The sequence below is a fragment of the Dama dama genome, chromosome 28 (assembly GCF_033118175.1).
Source record: "Dama dama isolate Ldn47 chromosome 28, ASM3311817v1, whole genome shotgun sequence".
Taxonomy (NCBI): Eukaryota; Metazoa; Chordata; class Mammalia; order Artiodactyla; family Cervidae; genus Dama; species Dama dama.
Window position 1 is genome coordinate 31,276,145 of NC_083708.1, and position 13,598 is coordinate 31,289,742.

Sequence of the window (13,598 nt, forward strand, 5' to 3'; positions counted from 1 at the left end):
CTAGATTTTTAAAAAGTGTGAATCTGGTGATGAGATTATGAGTGTGTTATATTAGTCTTTATGTTTCTGTGTATTCTTTATAATTAAATAGAATTCTATAGCAGATGACCTGTTTTATTGTGGTCAGGTAAAACTATTAAATTTACAGAATGACACTGGGCGTCTATGGAGCTAGCTATACTGTATAGTGATGGTGGGAACTCTTGTGATGGGGTTCAGAGTAAACTGTCAGTGAACCAAGTTGCAGCCTCTAGCTCCAAGTTAGGCCAGGAAGAGGCTGATAACTATCTTTTCAGAGGAGGCACTTGAGGGATGAACTCAGCTGAGGTTGACTCAGCTGAGGTTACACATTGGTCTTATTTTCAGTCCTGTGTTCTTTCTACTGCATTATAGAATAAAAACAAAAACACCTTCTTTGCCCTAGCAAGACTTAGCTATAAAAATTTTGGGAAACTTAAGGAGCATTTGGAGCACATACTTCTGCAGAGAATGTAAAGGACAGGAGAGTTCTAAAATGATTGTGAATCTTCCATGCCTAGAATTTGATGAAATAACCCACCTCCTAATTCTCTTTAATTTCATTTAATCATTAGAGCTTAAGAAGGTAGCAACATTTGCATAATATTTGTTTCTGGCCAGCGGCTCTATTCAGAACCTTGGAACTAGACAACTTATTTTATGAAAGTTCTACTGGGGGAGGGCTGAGTACCTTGCATCTGGGGGAAAAGTTAGCCAAATCCAAGCTTCTTTTCTGGAATTCCTACAGTTCCAGAAGTATTTCAAGATCCTAGTCCACCTTCACCTTGTAGGCTTAGATTTTGTCACAAATACTTTGTTAATATGGCCCCAATTGGATTTGTTAACAATCTCAGATCTATATGGTCCTTAGTTGTATGCTGGGTTTCCCTGGTGGCTCAGATGGTAAAGAATCCGCCTGCAATGCAGGAGACCCAGGGTTCAATTCCCAAGGGTCAGGAAGATCCCCTGGAGAAGGGAATGGCTACCCACTGCAATATTCTTGCCTGGAGAATCCTATGGACAGAGGAGCCTGGCAGGCTACAGTCCATGGGCTCCCAAAGAGTTGGACATGACAGAGCAACAAACAGTAAGTTGCATACTAAAGAGAAATTACATGTTATAACAGGAGGGGATTCAGTCTTGCAAAACTGCATGAGAATAGATTTTTTTTTAACAGGCACAATTCTGTATTTTAAAAATTTGTGTTAAGAATGCCCTAAAACGACTGATTTACTTCAACACGGGACATACTTAAAATTTTTTTGATCTGCGGGAGTAGAGATGTTAAGAGATAATTAGTAGGAAATAATACATTTAATGGGCTTCCCTGGTGGCTTAATGGTAAAGAATCCGCCTGCCAACGCAGGAGAGGTGGGCTCTATCCCTGGGTTCCAAAGATCCCCTGGAGAAGGAAATGGCAACCTACTCCAGTATTCTTGCCTGGGACAGAGGAGGGTTACAGTCCATAGTGTCGGAAAAGAGTCGGTCAGGACTGAGTGACTTAGCAGCAACAACAATATTTGGTAAGGTGAAATGCACAAGTAATGACTATTTTGGCCCAGCCTCAAATCCTTAAGGAGCTGACATCTTGTTCCAGCTTCTGTTTTCCTCTTTACTTGCAGCCAAGTAGATTTCGTATACAATTATCTGGAGCTCCATTAGACTGGGGAAGAGTAGTGATGCAATGCTATACTAATGGATGAGGTGTGTCCTCTCCACTCACAGACACTAGGTGTTGAATGAAGGCCAGTGCCTGACACGTAGTAGGTCAGCCTAAGACAGTGAAACAATCACATTGGTGTGAGTTCCATCGGAAGCACAGGTTTGGGTCGGGGGTACTGGATTTCCCACAACTTCATCACGCACGTCTCTGGAGCTGAGGCCGTGCTTGGGAGGGAGCTGGATGTGAGTTTGCCGCTCTTCTTGGGGAAGAGCCACTTGGGCCCAGGGCACGCGATGATGCACGTGGAAAGGCTGGGTAAGTCTGCACGCGTTCGGCCCACCGAAGGTCACCACGGGGCCCCGTCTTCTCCGGCCCGCGCGGCACACAGGACTTATCTCCGGCCGGCAGCAGCTGGGGCGGAGGGGAGATCGGCCCCAGCTGCTGGGGAAAACCCTGGCTGCCCGCCCGGCCAAAGGCGCCCGCACCTGCTGCGGGGCTGCGGGGCCCGCGGCGGCGCGGGGCGGGGCTTGGCTGCGGGGAAATGACGTCGCCGCCCCGCGCGCTCCGCGGGCCGCGCGCCCTGGTAACGGCGGCTCCGCGGCTCCCGCGGCCTCCTCCGTGTCCCCGCCTCCCCCCCGCAGCAGCCCTCCCCGGCTCCTCCTCCCTCCGCAAGCCCCGCGGCGGCCGTCTCGCTGGTCCGGGGTGCCCGGTGGGAGCGGGACCTGCGGGGCCACGCTGCCCGTGTCGCTCCCGCCTGGCGCGAGCTGCAGAGCGGGCGAGAGCGGGTCGGGCCCCGCCGGGCCGCCTCCGGACCTGGGCATCTGCCCCGCGCCTGAGTCGCCCGCGGCTTCGGGCCGGCGGGGCCGCCCCTGTCCCTGGACGGCGGTGACCAGGAGATCGCGGGCGGGTGGGTGCGGGCGGCCGCGGCCGGCGGGCGCGGCCGGGTGTCGGGTCCGGAAGCGGCCGCCCGGCCTCCTGCGTCCCAGTGGCCGCGGCTCGGCGGGCCGCCCCCCGAGCGCGGGGAACCGCGCCCGGGCCGGGGTCTGCCGAGAAGATGGCGACCCCGGGCATGAGCTGGCAGCAGCACTATTACGGCGGCTCGGCGGCCAAATTCGTCCCCTCGCCGGCCGCCGCGCAGCAGGCGGGGCACTGCATGGACTACAGCCAGGACCTGCACCTGAAAATGAGCAAGAAGATCGCCCAGCTCACCAAGGTATGGGCGCGGCCGCGGAGTGGGCAAGGCGGAGACCCCGTGCGCGGCAGCGCGGGGCCCACCTGCCCGTCTGGGAGGCTGCCCGCCCCGCGCCCCGGGCGAGTTGAAAGGTGGCTGTTCTGGAAACAACAGCCAGAGACTTAGCTCCGAGAAGCGTTCAAACTTCGGTGCAGTGCCGGTGATGTTAATTGAAGCTAAACTAAACCCGACGGCACGGCTGGGTTTATGGGGATTTGGACCCTGCTATCCTTCTGGGATAAGCCAGCACGGAACAAATTAGGATCTCCTTCTTTAACTGCAGAATGAGAAATCACTTTACTTTTGGTCTCGTGCATGTGCCAAGCCTCCACGAGGCTTTACACTACTGTTCTGTATGAAGCTCAGTACCGTATTTACCCAACATGACCTCGAGTCTTCGAAATTTGTCAGTGCCTTTTATTGGTTAAGTCGTTAAGGGGGAACAAACCTTCTTGCCGGTGAAGGAGGGGGAAACATACCTTGCGTGTCATTTTCAGGATTTAATGAGTCATACCGACAGAAAGTCAAAGCTTTTTAGATGCATCATGTGTCTGCTTTGAGTTAAATGGTTCAGTCTATCAGAAGATAGTTTTCAAAAAGCAAATATGCCAGTAGATTTGGCCAATTGTAGTTTAGGGTCGTCCTTGGCTGGTGAGTTTTTTCCTAGTTGAGTAAAGGTTGGTGATGAGAAACGGTTTCTATGGAGCAGAAGCGATTTAGATTAATTACATTGCTCTGTTTAGATCTCATGATAAGTTTTTCCATGTCCATCAGGTGAGAAGTGATCCCTCTCCGTGGTTTCTGAAAGCCAGTAGAAGTGATGGACCTCAGTTTAGTGTTGAAGTGGAGTTGGCTAACCACTTGTTAGGAGCTTTGGTATGTGAAGAGAGGCGGGCATGGTGGGGTTTGCTGCTAGAAAATCTCTAAAGTCTGACTCAACTCCAAAATTTTCATTATATAATTCCATTACTAGTTGGTACTTTTGAGAGGGTAAAGTAAGACAGAGTTGAAAGAGAGGAAAAGAAGGAAGTGTAAGTTAAAATGGATGACAATAAGGTAAAAATATTTTGGTGAAGAAATGTGATTGACAGTAGAAAGATAAATAATGGAAAGGACTAAAGCATGAGAGATCAAATGGAAGAGCAGAGGGAAAGGTACAATTGCCTAATCGTCAGACTCCCCCATGAAAAGAGCAAGGCAGCATCTGGGGAAGTTTTGTTTGTTGGTATTTGGTTTTTATTTTATGGCAGCACCATTTCACAGCTTGCTGTGTGTCCAGTTTTTACTCTTTTCTCTTGTAACTGAGAGTTCCCAGATTCAAAAATGGAAAGGCCCAGAAAGGAAAACGTAATATCCCATTAGGGCATTTACACGTTTGGAAGCTAAAAGCTGGGCTTCCTGAAATCATGTGTGGTCTTTAGAATACTTACAATCCAGATACATACATATTTATTTATTCTGATTTTCTCTTATTGTGTGTCCAGAACAGCCATTATTTTTATTTTAGATTGTAACTGTCTGGGGCCCTGCTGTAGTCATAGAAATATTCAGGAAGTTGGTAGTGGAACTGTGTACAGTTTAACAAAAGAAGTTTCTTTTCTCTCTAGCAAACTACTTTTCTTTCTACTTAGGCTTTTTAAATTTCCTGTTCTTTTATCAGAAAAAAAAAAAATCACAACTGTGAAAGGTGGGAGTATTAATAGAAGTTCTTTGCCCTCCCCATCTCAGATGTGACAAAGCAGGACAGCACGCTGATCTTTACTGAGTATCACTGGGACTCTCTGATTGAGTGTTTACAGTTACAGTCTCTAAACACTCAGGCCACCCCCTCTGCTCAGGGCCTCAGACACTTAATCTCTTCTACTAGAGTTTCTCAACCTTGGCACTGCTGACACTGCAGACTGAATAATTCCTCTCTGGGAGTGGGCAGGGCTGTACTCTGTATTATACATGATGATACCATCCCTGGTGCTACCCAGTAGGTATAGTCCTCCCACATGCACACACAATAGTGGCAATAAATTTGTCTCCAAGCATTGCCAAATGTTCCTGGGGGAGAGGGGGGCAGGGATCATCCCGGTGGAGAACCGCTGATTGACACTGAAATATCTCACCTGGGTCTCTCACCTCTCTTTCTAAAACAAGGCAGGAAAATGAAGCAGCCTGATTATAGGCCTCTCGCAGTCAACACCCTTCAGTTTCTGAAAGATACACTTAAGACCTGCTGCCTTTTTGTACCAGTTTGGAAACTGTCAATTTTGTAATCACATACACTTATTGCGGGCTTCCCTGGTGGCTCAGATGGTAAAGAATCTGCTTGCAGTGCAGGAGACCCGGGTTCAATCCCTGGGTTAATGGCAACCTACTGCAGTATTCTTGCCTAGAGAATTCCATGGAAAGAGGAGCCCAAATCCTATGACTATGGGCTTCTCTGATAACTCAGTTGGTAAAGAATCCGCTTGCAATGCAGGAGATCCCTGGTCAGGAAGATCCCCTGAAGAAGGAAATGGCAACCCACTCCAGTATTCTTGCCTGGAGAATCCCATGGACGAAGGAGCCTGGTGGGCTACAGTCCACGGGGTCACAAAGGGTCAGACACGACTGAGCAACTTCACTTTCTTTCTTTCACACTTATTGTAAATTCCATAAGAATGATGGGTAATACATCAACTTTTACTAAACTAGGAAAAAGCTCACCAGAAAAGGATGATCCTTAATTACAATTGGCCAAATCCTCGGTCATAGTTGCTCTTTGAAAACTTGTAGATTGAGCCACTTAACTAAATGCAGATACATGATTCATCTAAAAAGCCTTGTTTGACATTTTGTCAGGATAAGGAATGACTCATTAAATCCCAGAAATGGCATGCAAGGTATGTTTTACCTTCCTATCAAATGTAGAAATTTTATTGGTGTCTGCTATATATGTTTTCACTCATGAAGAGTTTACTGAGAATATCACATCAGTAGATGTATGTTAATAGAACTGTGGGTGACCTGACAACAGCTTATATTTCAGAATTAGACATTATAAAGATAACCATTAAAATAGGGTTTCTTTTGGAAATGAGTCAACAGAACTTACCTCTTCAGCCTTATTATTAGCATGACTTGTTAACTCTGACATACTGTCTTGAGTTAAAATGCCTATTCTACCATTTACTAGTTCTATGACCTTGGGCAACTCATTAACCTCTGGGCCTTGGTTTTTTAATCTTTGAAAGAGATGATGATACTGTAACTAAGATAGTAGGCCCTTAATTCAGGCTGTCACTGAAAAGACAAATATACCAGTAAACAAAGTATTAGTAAAATACTGGCTAATATACTTTTTAAATGCTATTTCTTTTTAAAATAAATCATCCTGCATTAATGGCATTGTTGATACTATATTTCGTGGTGGGTTTTCTGCTAAAATCTTTAAATGTATATAGTAATTTTTCTAGTATTTTAATATCAGAGCTTAAAATATTCACATTTGCTGTCTGGTTTTGTAGTGCAGTACAAAATGCAATGCAATGTGCAAGAAATACAATATGCATTTTTCAGAGATTTGGCTGACGACAAAAGGAGAAGGGTGAAAGTAACCTACATTATAACATTACACGTAGTAACATACATTTAACTAACTAAAAAGTCTCTAAACACATCTGAACAGAATTTGTTCAGATTCTGTTTTCTGAGAACCTAACCTCGCCATCGCATGGAAAGAACACAGCAGTTCTTTAAGCATCTTTTATGTAAGGGTGCTTTGCTGAGTGTTAGAGATACATCAGGGAGCAAGACAGTCTCTGCTCTTTAAAGTGAGTCTATTATATTTTGGTTGCTCGTGCCAAATTTTAAAAAGTACTATTAGATTTCTGAGTCGTGTTGTGGCAGATTTCTGGAATTGTTAATGACTGAGCCATTCTCAAGATAGAGAACCTGGATGGGCTGAGTTATGTTTTATTAGATCACATTTGTGTACTTCTCTGCTCTCTACCGTGTCAACTCTTCTAGTGTGTTAGGTTGAAAAGTAGGGCTTCTGAGATGAAATTCTAAAATGGTTTTATTTTTGTCATTCACTGTCCCTTTCAATTTACTTGTAAGGCTATCATGCTCTCTGCCCATGGATAAACTTGACTTTTCTGGTTGCATTGAGATAATGCAAATTGTTCTTCAGTAACTAAGTCATAAAAATCTCAATTTGATTATTGAAATGTCTAGTACCAACAAATTAAAGCCCCAGACTGAACCTGAATTAAAGATGAGGCTTCTTCCCCATGCCCACTTCTTAGCTCTGCCCATTGCAAGGGGGAAGACAATAACTGAGGATTTTTTTTTTCCTTCTGACTGGGCTTTTCTCTTTCTCCTTTGTCTTGCCAGCCCTAGTGTCTCATCCCTCCCAAGTTGGACAAGGAAGAAGGGAAGAGAGGAAAGAAGAGCAGCAACTAACTCATGCTTGATTAGTGCCTGGTGATTTAACTTCAATGCTGTCGTAGACTTGGCGTGTGTTGAAAGTTCTTTCTTTTACCTGTGGATCCTCTGCCTCCCATGTCAGCTGCTCACCTCACATTGTTTGACAATGAGAATGCATCTATAGCCTGGCTGGTTTTTTATGTCGTCCTCAGCTTCTTGGATCTGGCAGTTCCATCATGTTCATTTTGCTGAGATCTGTTCAAGCTCCAGGTCACCCCCTGGGTTGGACCCAGAGGACATCACCCCAGCTTGCTCTCTCCACAGGCAGCACTCGTTGTTTGTCGAGAGGGACTCTGGAAGTGGTCCCAATTCAGCCGTCTCTCTTTTGCTCTCATGTGCCTCTTCATCCAGCTTCTTACCCTTTAGAATTTCCAGAGGTGAATCAGGTGCCAGTTCAATATGTTGTTCAAGGTGCTTGAGACAGATATCAAGCTCTTCAAGTAGTCCCATCCAAGCCTTTTCCTCTAGGCTTTAGGTGAGAGGCAGGCATCCATCTCCTCCCCTCTCCACTGGCCAGCAAGGGCACTTGTTCTGTAGCTAGCTCCCCTGGGGGAACTCTTCTCTAACCCCTACCCTTACTCCCCATGAAGCTTCTCTTACTAGTGTTGAGGGTAGGAGGGAGCATATCTCAACCCTTTAGACTGCCTCCTTTGGAAATATTGAGAGTGTTCTGGCACCTGCTTTGGAATGTCAGTTGTCTGTGGTTCTCAGCAGAAACTTCCCTTTCAATATCCTGTCATTGTAGCTGCCCATCCAACACTTTTTTGGTTGATGTAGTTTAGTTCAGTTATCAGTTACTGACCGACTAGTATAAGGTTGGGGCTAAGGTTCCAAAGAGCAGAAACAGTTACTTTGTGTTTTCTGTCCTCAGCATCAAATCCTTCTTAAAAGTCTTCTTTTAATCCTCAACTTCTGTCTCTCCTCCTGAGAACTGCCCTGAGCAACCTGGACCTTTTTAGGTTTGCCTTGCTCTGAATTACTCTTAACATTTATTTTCCTTACTTCTCGTTTGATGCTTAATAATACAAATTTGCAGTTTATTTTTGTTTTTCTTATTTTACTATAAGTTCCTCAGCTGTAGATACTGTTTATCTCATGTAACCTTAATATGATTCCTTTGCACATAGTATAAAAGCTTAATAAATGTTTACTGAAGATAGTGATGTGCCAAGAAATGTTGTTATATAGTAGAGAAAGTCAGTAAATATTTTTGAGTTGTATCTGCTCCTCTTGTGGATTAATGCTAGATCATTTCAGCGGAGTTAAAATTTCTCTTAACTATTTAAATATTTATTTGGCTTCCCCTTAAACTGCTTCTAAAAGCTATATAATTTTATTTTTGATGCAAGAATAAAAATGTAAAGCATGCTATCTAAAATATAAATATTATTTATCATTTCAAAAGCAAGGATTGATATGTCAAATTCTTAGCAAATATGGAAAAATAGTCTTTTGATCAGTCATTTAATACTAACTTTGCTTTTATTATATTCACAACCTGAATATGTTCATATAATACCAAAACCAGTGAAATTTTCAAACAATTCTGTTTTCTCTGTTAAATGCTGATTTCTCACTAGTTGGTCTGTTTGAATTACCTTAGATCGTGTTTCATAACAGTCTTTGGTTTGGATTATGACTTGGATTGTTTCAGCTTCAGTTCGGTTCAGTCGCTCAGTCATGTCCAACTCTTTGCGACCTGATGGACTGCAGCATGCCAGGCCTCCCTGTCCCTCTCCAGCTCCTGGAGCTTGCTCAAACTCATGTGCATCAAGTTGGTGATACCATCAACCACCTCATCCTCTGTCTCCCCCTTCTCCTCCTGCTTGCAATCTTTCCCAGCATCAGGGTCTTTTCCAATGAATCAGTTCTTTGCAACAGGTGGCCAAAGTATTGAAACTTCAGCATCAGTCCTTCCAATGAATATTCAGGACTGATTTCCTTTAGTATTGACTGGTTTGATCTCCTTGCACTCCAAGGGACTCTCAAGAGTCTTCTCTAACACCACAGTTCAGAAGCGTCACTTCTTCGGCGCTCAGCTTTCTTTATGGTCCAACTCTCACATCCATACATGACTACTGGAAAAACCATAGCTTTGACTAGATGGACCTTTGTTGGCAAAGTCATGTCTCTGCTTTTTCATATGTTGTCTAGGCTGGTCATAGCTTTTCTTCCAAGGAGCAAGTGTCTTTTAATTTCATGGCTGCAATTACCATATGCAATGATTTTGGAGCCCAAGAAGATAAAGTCTGTCACTGTTTCCATTGTTTCCCCATCTATTTGCCATGAAGTGTTTTGACTGGATGCCATGATCTTAGTTTTTTGAATGTTGAATTTTAAGCCAGCTTTTTCACTCTCCTCTTTCACCTTCATCAAGAGGCTCTTTAATTCTTCACTTTCTGCCATAAGGGTGGTGTCATCTGTATATCTGAGGTTATTGATATTTCTCCCAGCAATCTTGATTCCAGCTTATGTTTCATCCACCCTGACATTTTGCGTGATCAGCTTGATACATGCCAAATGTAACATCTTTTTCCCCCTCCTTTGTTACATTGCAGCTTTGCCATTCTGTTAGGCATTAGCTTAGATGTAATCTTTTAGTCATAGCAGAGTGGTTTGAATTAATTTCCTGTACTTTACTAACGGGCACAAAAGCATGATATGCCATTATTATTAACCAATTGTCTAAAAAGTTATAAAGGGACTGCCTTTAGAGTTAAAAGGTTTTTCTTCTATAGAAGAAACCATAGATTCTTACCAGCCTAACCCTCTCATTTTATAGATGTGGAAGTTGAGGGCCTCGAGTCATTTGAAGATTACATAGCTTGTTACAGGCAGATCTTGGACTGGAACCCAGGTCTCTGGAATGGTCTAGGAAATGAGCAGCTGTACTAGCAGGGCTCCTTCTATTGTGTATGCCTTCCTTCTGCCTGGTACTACCCACTCAGTTCCTCAGAGACCACCGAGTTGTTTTTCCCCACTTTGGAGCCACGCTTTGTTTACCATTTGACTCACAGGCCTGATGAAAGTGAAACCAATGAGCCTTTCCCATTGAGTGCACAATTTCTGGACATCTGGGTAGTACAGTTTGTAAACGTGGCTTTGGTAAATTTGGAATAGCTATTTTTCTTTTTTGTATTCTCAGATAAATGTCATAATATTTTCATGTTTTATTAACAGCTTTAGTCATTCCAGACTTAAAAGCTTCTTTAATTATGTTGATTTAGATACTGTCATACTTGGTGTCAAACTTACTACTATGTTGTTATTGTAAATATTTTTCCTTTGACTGCTTGCTTTCTTAACTGAATTGTTGCCTGTGGTCCCATTTCTGAGGGCAGTAAGTTGAAAGTTTTCCAGTTTTTCTCCCCGCCTTCCCCGCCCCCCACCTGTTTTGTTTATAAAAATCTTTTGCTGTCTTCTAATTTCCAACCCCTTGGAAAGTAGTATGAACGCTAAGAGTTCGGCAAATGTGGCTGAAACAATTTATTTTAATTAATAAGTAATTTCTTATTGTTGTTGTTCAGTTAGTCAGTAGTGTCTGACTCTTTGTGATCCCATGGAATGTAGCACACCAGGCTTCTCTGTTCTTCACTGTCTCCCAGAGTTTGCTCAAACTCATGTCCATTGAGTTGATGATGCCATCCAACCATCTCATCCTCTGTCTCCTCCTTCTCCTCCTGTCCTCAATCTTTCCCAGCCTCAGGGTGTTTTCTAATGAGTCAGCTCTTCTCATCAGGTGGCCGGAGTATTGGAGCTGCAGCTTCAGCATCAGTCTTTCCAGTTAATATTCAGGACTGATCTCCTTTAGGATGGACTGGTTTGATCTCCTTGCAGTCCAAGGGACTCTCAAAAGTCTTCTCCAACACCGCAGTTCGAAAGCATAGATTCTTCAGCACTCAGCCTTCTTTATGGTCCAGCTCTCACATCCACACGTGAATACTGGAAAAACCATAGCTTTGACTAGATGGACCTTTGTTGACAAAGTGATGTCTCTGCTTTTTAATATGCTGTCTAGATTTGTCATAGCTTTGCTTCCAAGGAGTAAGCGTCTTTTAATTTCATGGCTGCAGTCACCATCTGCAGTGATTTTGGAGTCCAAGAAAATGAAGTCTGTCGCTGTTTCCTTTGTTTCCCCATCTCTTTGCCGTGAATTGATGGGACCAGATGCCATGATCTTCATTTTTTGAATATTGAGTTTTAAGCCAGCTTTTTCACTCTCCTCTTTCACCTTCATCAAGAGGCTCTTTAGTTCCTCTTTGCCTTCTGCCATAAGGGTGGTGTCATCTGCACATCTGAGGTTATTGATACTTCTCCCAGCAGTCTTGATTCCCGCTTGTGCTTCATCTAGCCTGGTATTTCAAATGATGTACTCTGCATAGAAATTAAATAAGCAGGGTGGCAATATATAGCCTTGACGTACTCCTTTCTCAACTTTGAATCAGTCCATTGTTCCATGTCCAGTTCTGTTACTTCTTGACCTGCATACAGGTTTCTCAGGAGGCAGATAAGATGGTCTAGGTATTCCCATCTCTTTAAGAATTTTCCACAGTGTGTTGTGGTCCTCACAATCAAAGACTTTAGTGTAGTCAATGACGCAGAAGTAGATGTTTTTCTGGAATTCTCTTGCTTTTTCTGTGATCCAACAGATGTTGGCAATTTGATCTCTGGTTCCTCTGCCTTTTCTAAATACAGCTTGTACATCTGGAATTTCTTGGTTCATGTACTGTTGAAGCCTAGCTTAAAGGATTTTGAGCATTACCTTGCTAGCAGGTGAAATGAGTGCAATTGTGTGGTAATTTGAACATTTTTTGGCATTGCCCTTCTTTGAGATTGGAATGAAAACTGACCTTTTTGAGTCCTGTGGCCACTGTTGACTTGTTCAAACGTGCTGCCATGTTGGTGCAGCATTTTAACATCATCATCTTTTAAGATTTGAAATAGTTAAACTGGAATTTCATCACCTCCACAAGCTTTGTAGTAATGTTTCCTAAGACCCACTTGACTTCATATTCCAAGATGGCTGGCTTTAGGTGAGTGACCATATGATCATGGTTATCTGGATCATTAGGAACTTTTTTGTACAGTTCTTCTGTGTATTCTTGCCACCACTTCTTAATCTCTTCTACTTCTGTTAGGTCCTTGCTGTTTCTGTCCTCTATTGTGCCCATCTTTGTATGAAGTATTCCCTTGGAACCTCTGATTTTTTGGAAGAGATCTCTAGTCTTTCCCATTCTGTTGCTTTTTCTCTATTTCTTTGCACTGTTCACTTAAGGCTTTCTTATCTCTACCTGCTATTCTCTGGAACTCTGCATTCAGTTGAATATATCGTTCCCTTTTTCCTTTGCCTTCAGCTTCTCTTCTTTTCTCAGCTATTTATAAAGAATTCTCAGACAAATACTTTACCTTCTTGAATTTCTTTTTCTTGGGGATGGTTTTGGTCACCACCTCCTGTACAGTGTTACGAAGCTCCATCCATAGATCTTCAGGCACTCTGTCTACCAGATCTAATCCCTTAAATCTATTCATCACTTCCACTGTGTAATCATAAGGGATTTGATTTAGGTCATACCTGAATGGCCTAGTGGTTTTCCCTCCTTTCTTCAATATGAACCTGAATTTTGCAGTAAAGAGCTGATGGTATGAGCCACAGTCAGTCCATGTGTAGAGTCGTCTCTTGTGTTGTTGGAAGAGCGTGTTTGCTATGACCAGCGCATTCTCTTTGCAAAACTCTTTTAGCCTTTGTCCTGCTTCATTTTATACTCCAAGGCTAGGCTTGCCTGTTACTCCAGGTATCTCTTGACTTCCTACTTTTGTGTTTCAACCCCCTATGATGAAAAGAACATCTTTTTTTGGTGGTAATTCTAGAAGGTCTTGTAGGTCTTCATTGAATCATTCAACTTGAGCTTCTTTGGCATCAGTGGTTGGGGCATAGACTTGATTACTGTGATGTTGAATGATTTGCCTTGGAGACAAACCAAGATCACTCTGTCATTTTTGAGATTGCACCCAAGTATTGCATTTCAGACTATCTTGTTGACTATGAGGGCTACTCTATTTCTTCTAAGGGATTTTTGCCCACAGGAGTAGATATAATAATTAAATTCACCCATTCTGGTCCATTTTAGTTTTCTGATTCCTAAAATGTCGATGTTCACCCTTGCCATCTCCTGTTTGACCACATCTAATTTATCATGATTCATGGACCTACCATTCCAGGTTCCTATG

At 43.3% G+C, this 13,598-nt stretch overlaps 1 protein-coding gene across 3 annotated transcripts in view; it reads left to right on the forward strand.

The window, feature by feature from the left end:
- The first annotated feature begins 2,735 nt into the window (after positions 1 to 2,735).
- FAM184A (family with sequence similarity 184 member A) overlaps positions 2,736 to 13,598 on the forward strand; it is a 119,511-nt gene continuing 108,648 nt past the window's right edge. For 2 of the 3 annotated variants that reach the window (XM_061131736.1, XM_061131737.1), the window contains exon 1: positions 2,855 to 2,894. In XM_061131736.1, the coding sequence (XP_060987719.1) occupies positions 2,865 to 2,894 (30 nt within the window). In that variant the 5' untranslated portion in view covers positions 2,855 to 2,864. Of the gene's footprint in view, positions 2,895 to 13,598 lie in introns of all 3 variants that reach the window. The other variant, XM_061131735.1, reaches the window with a different exon arrangement.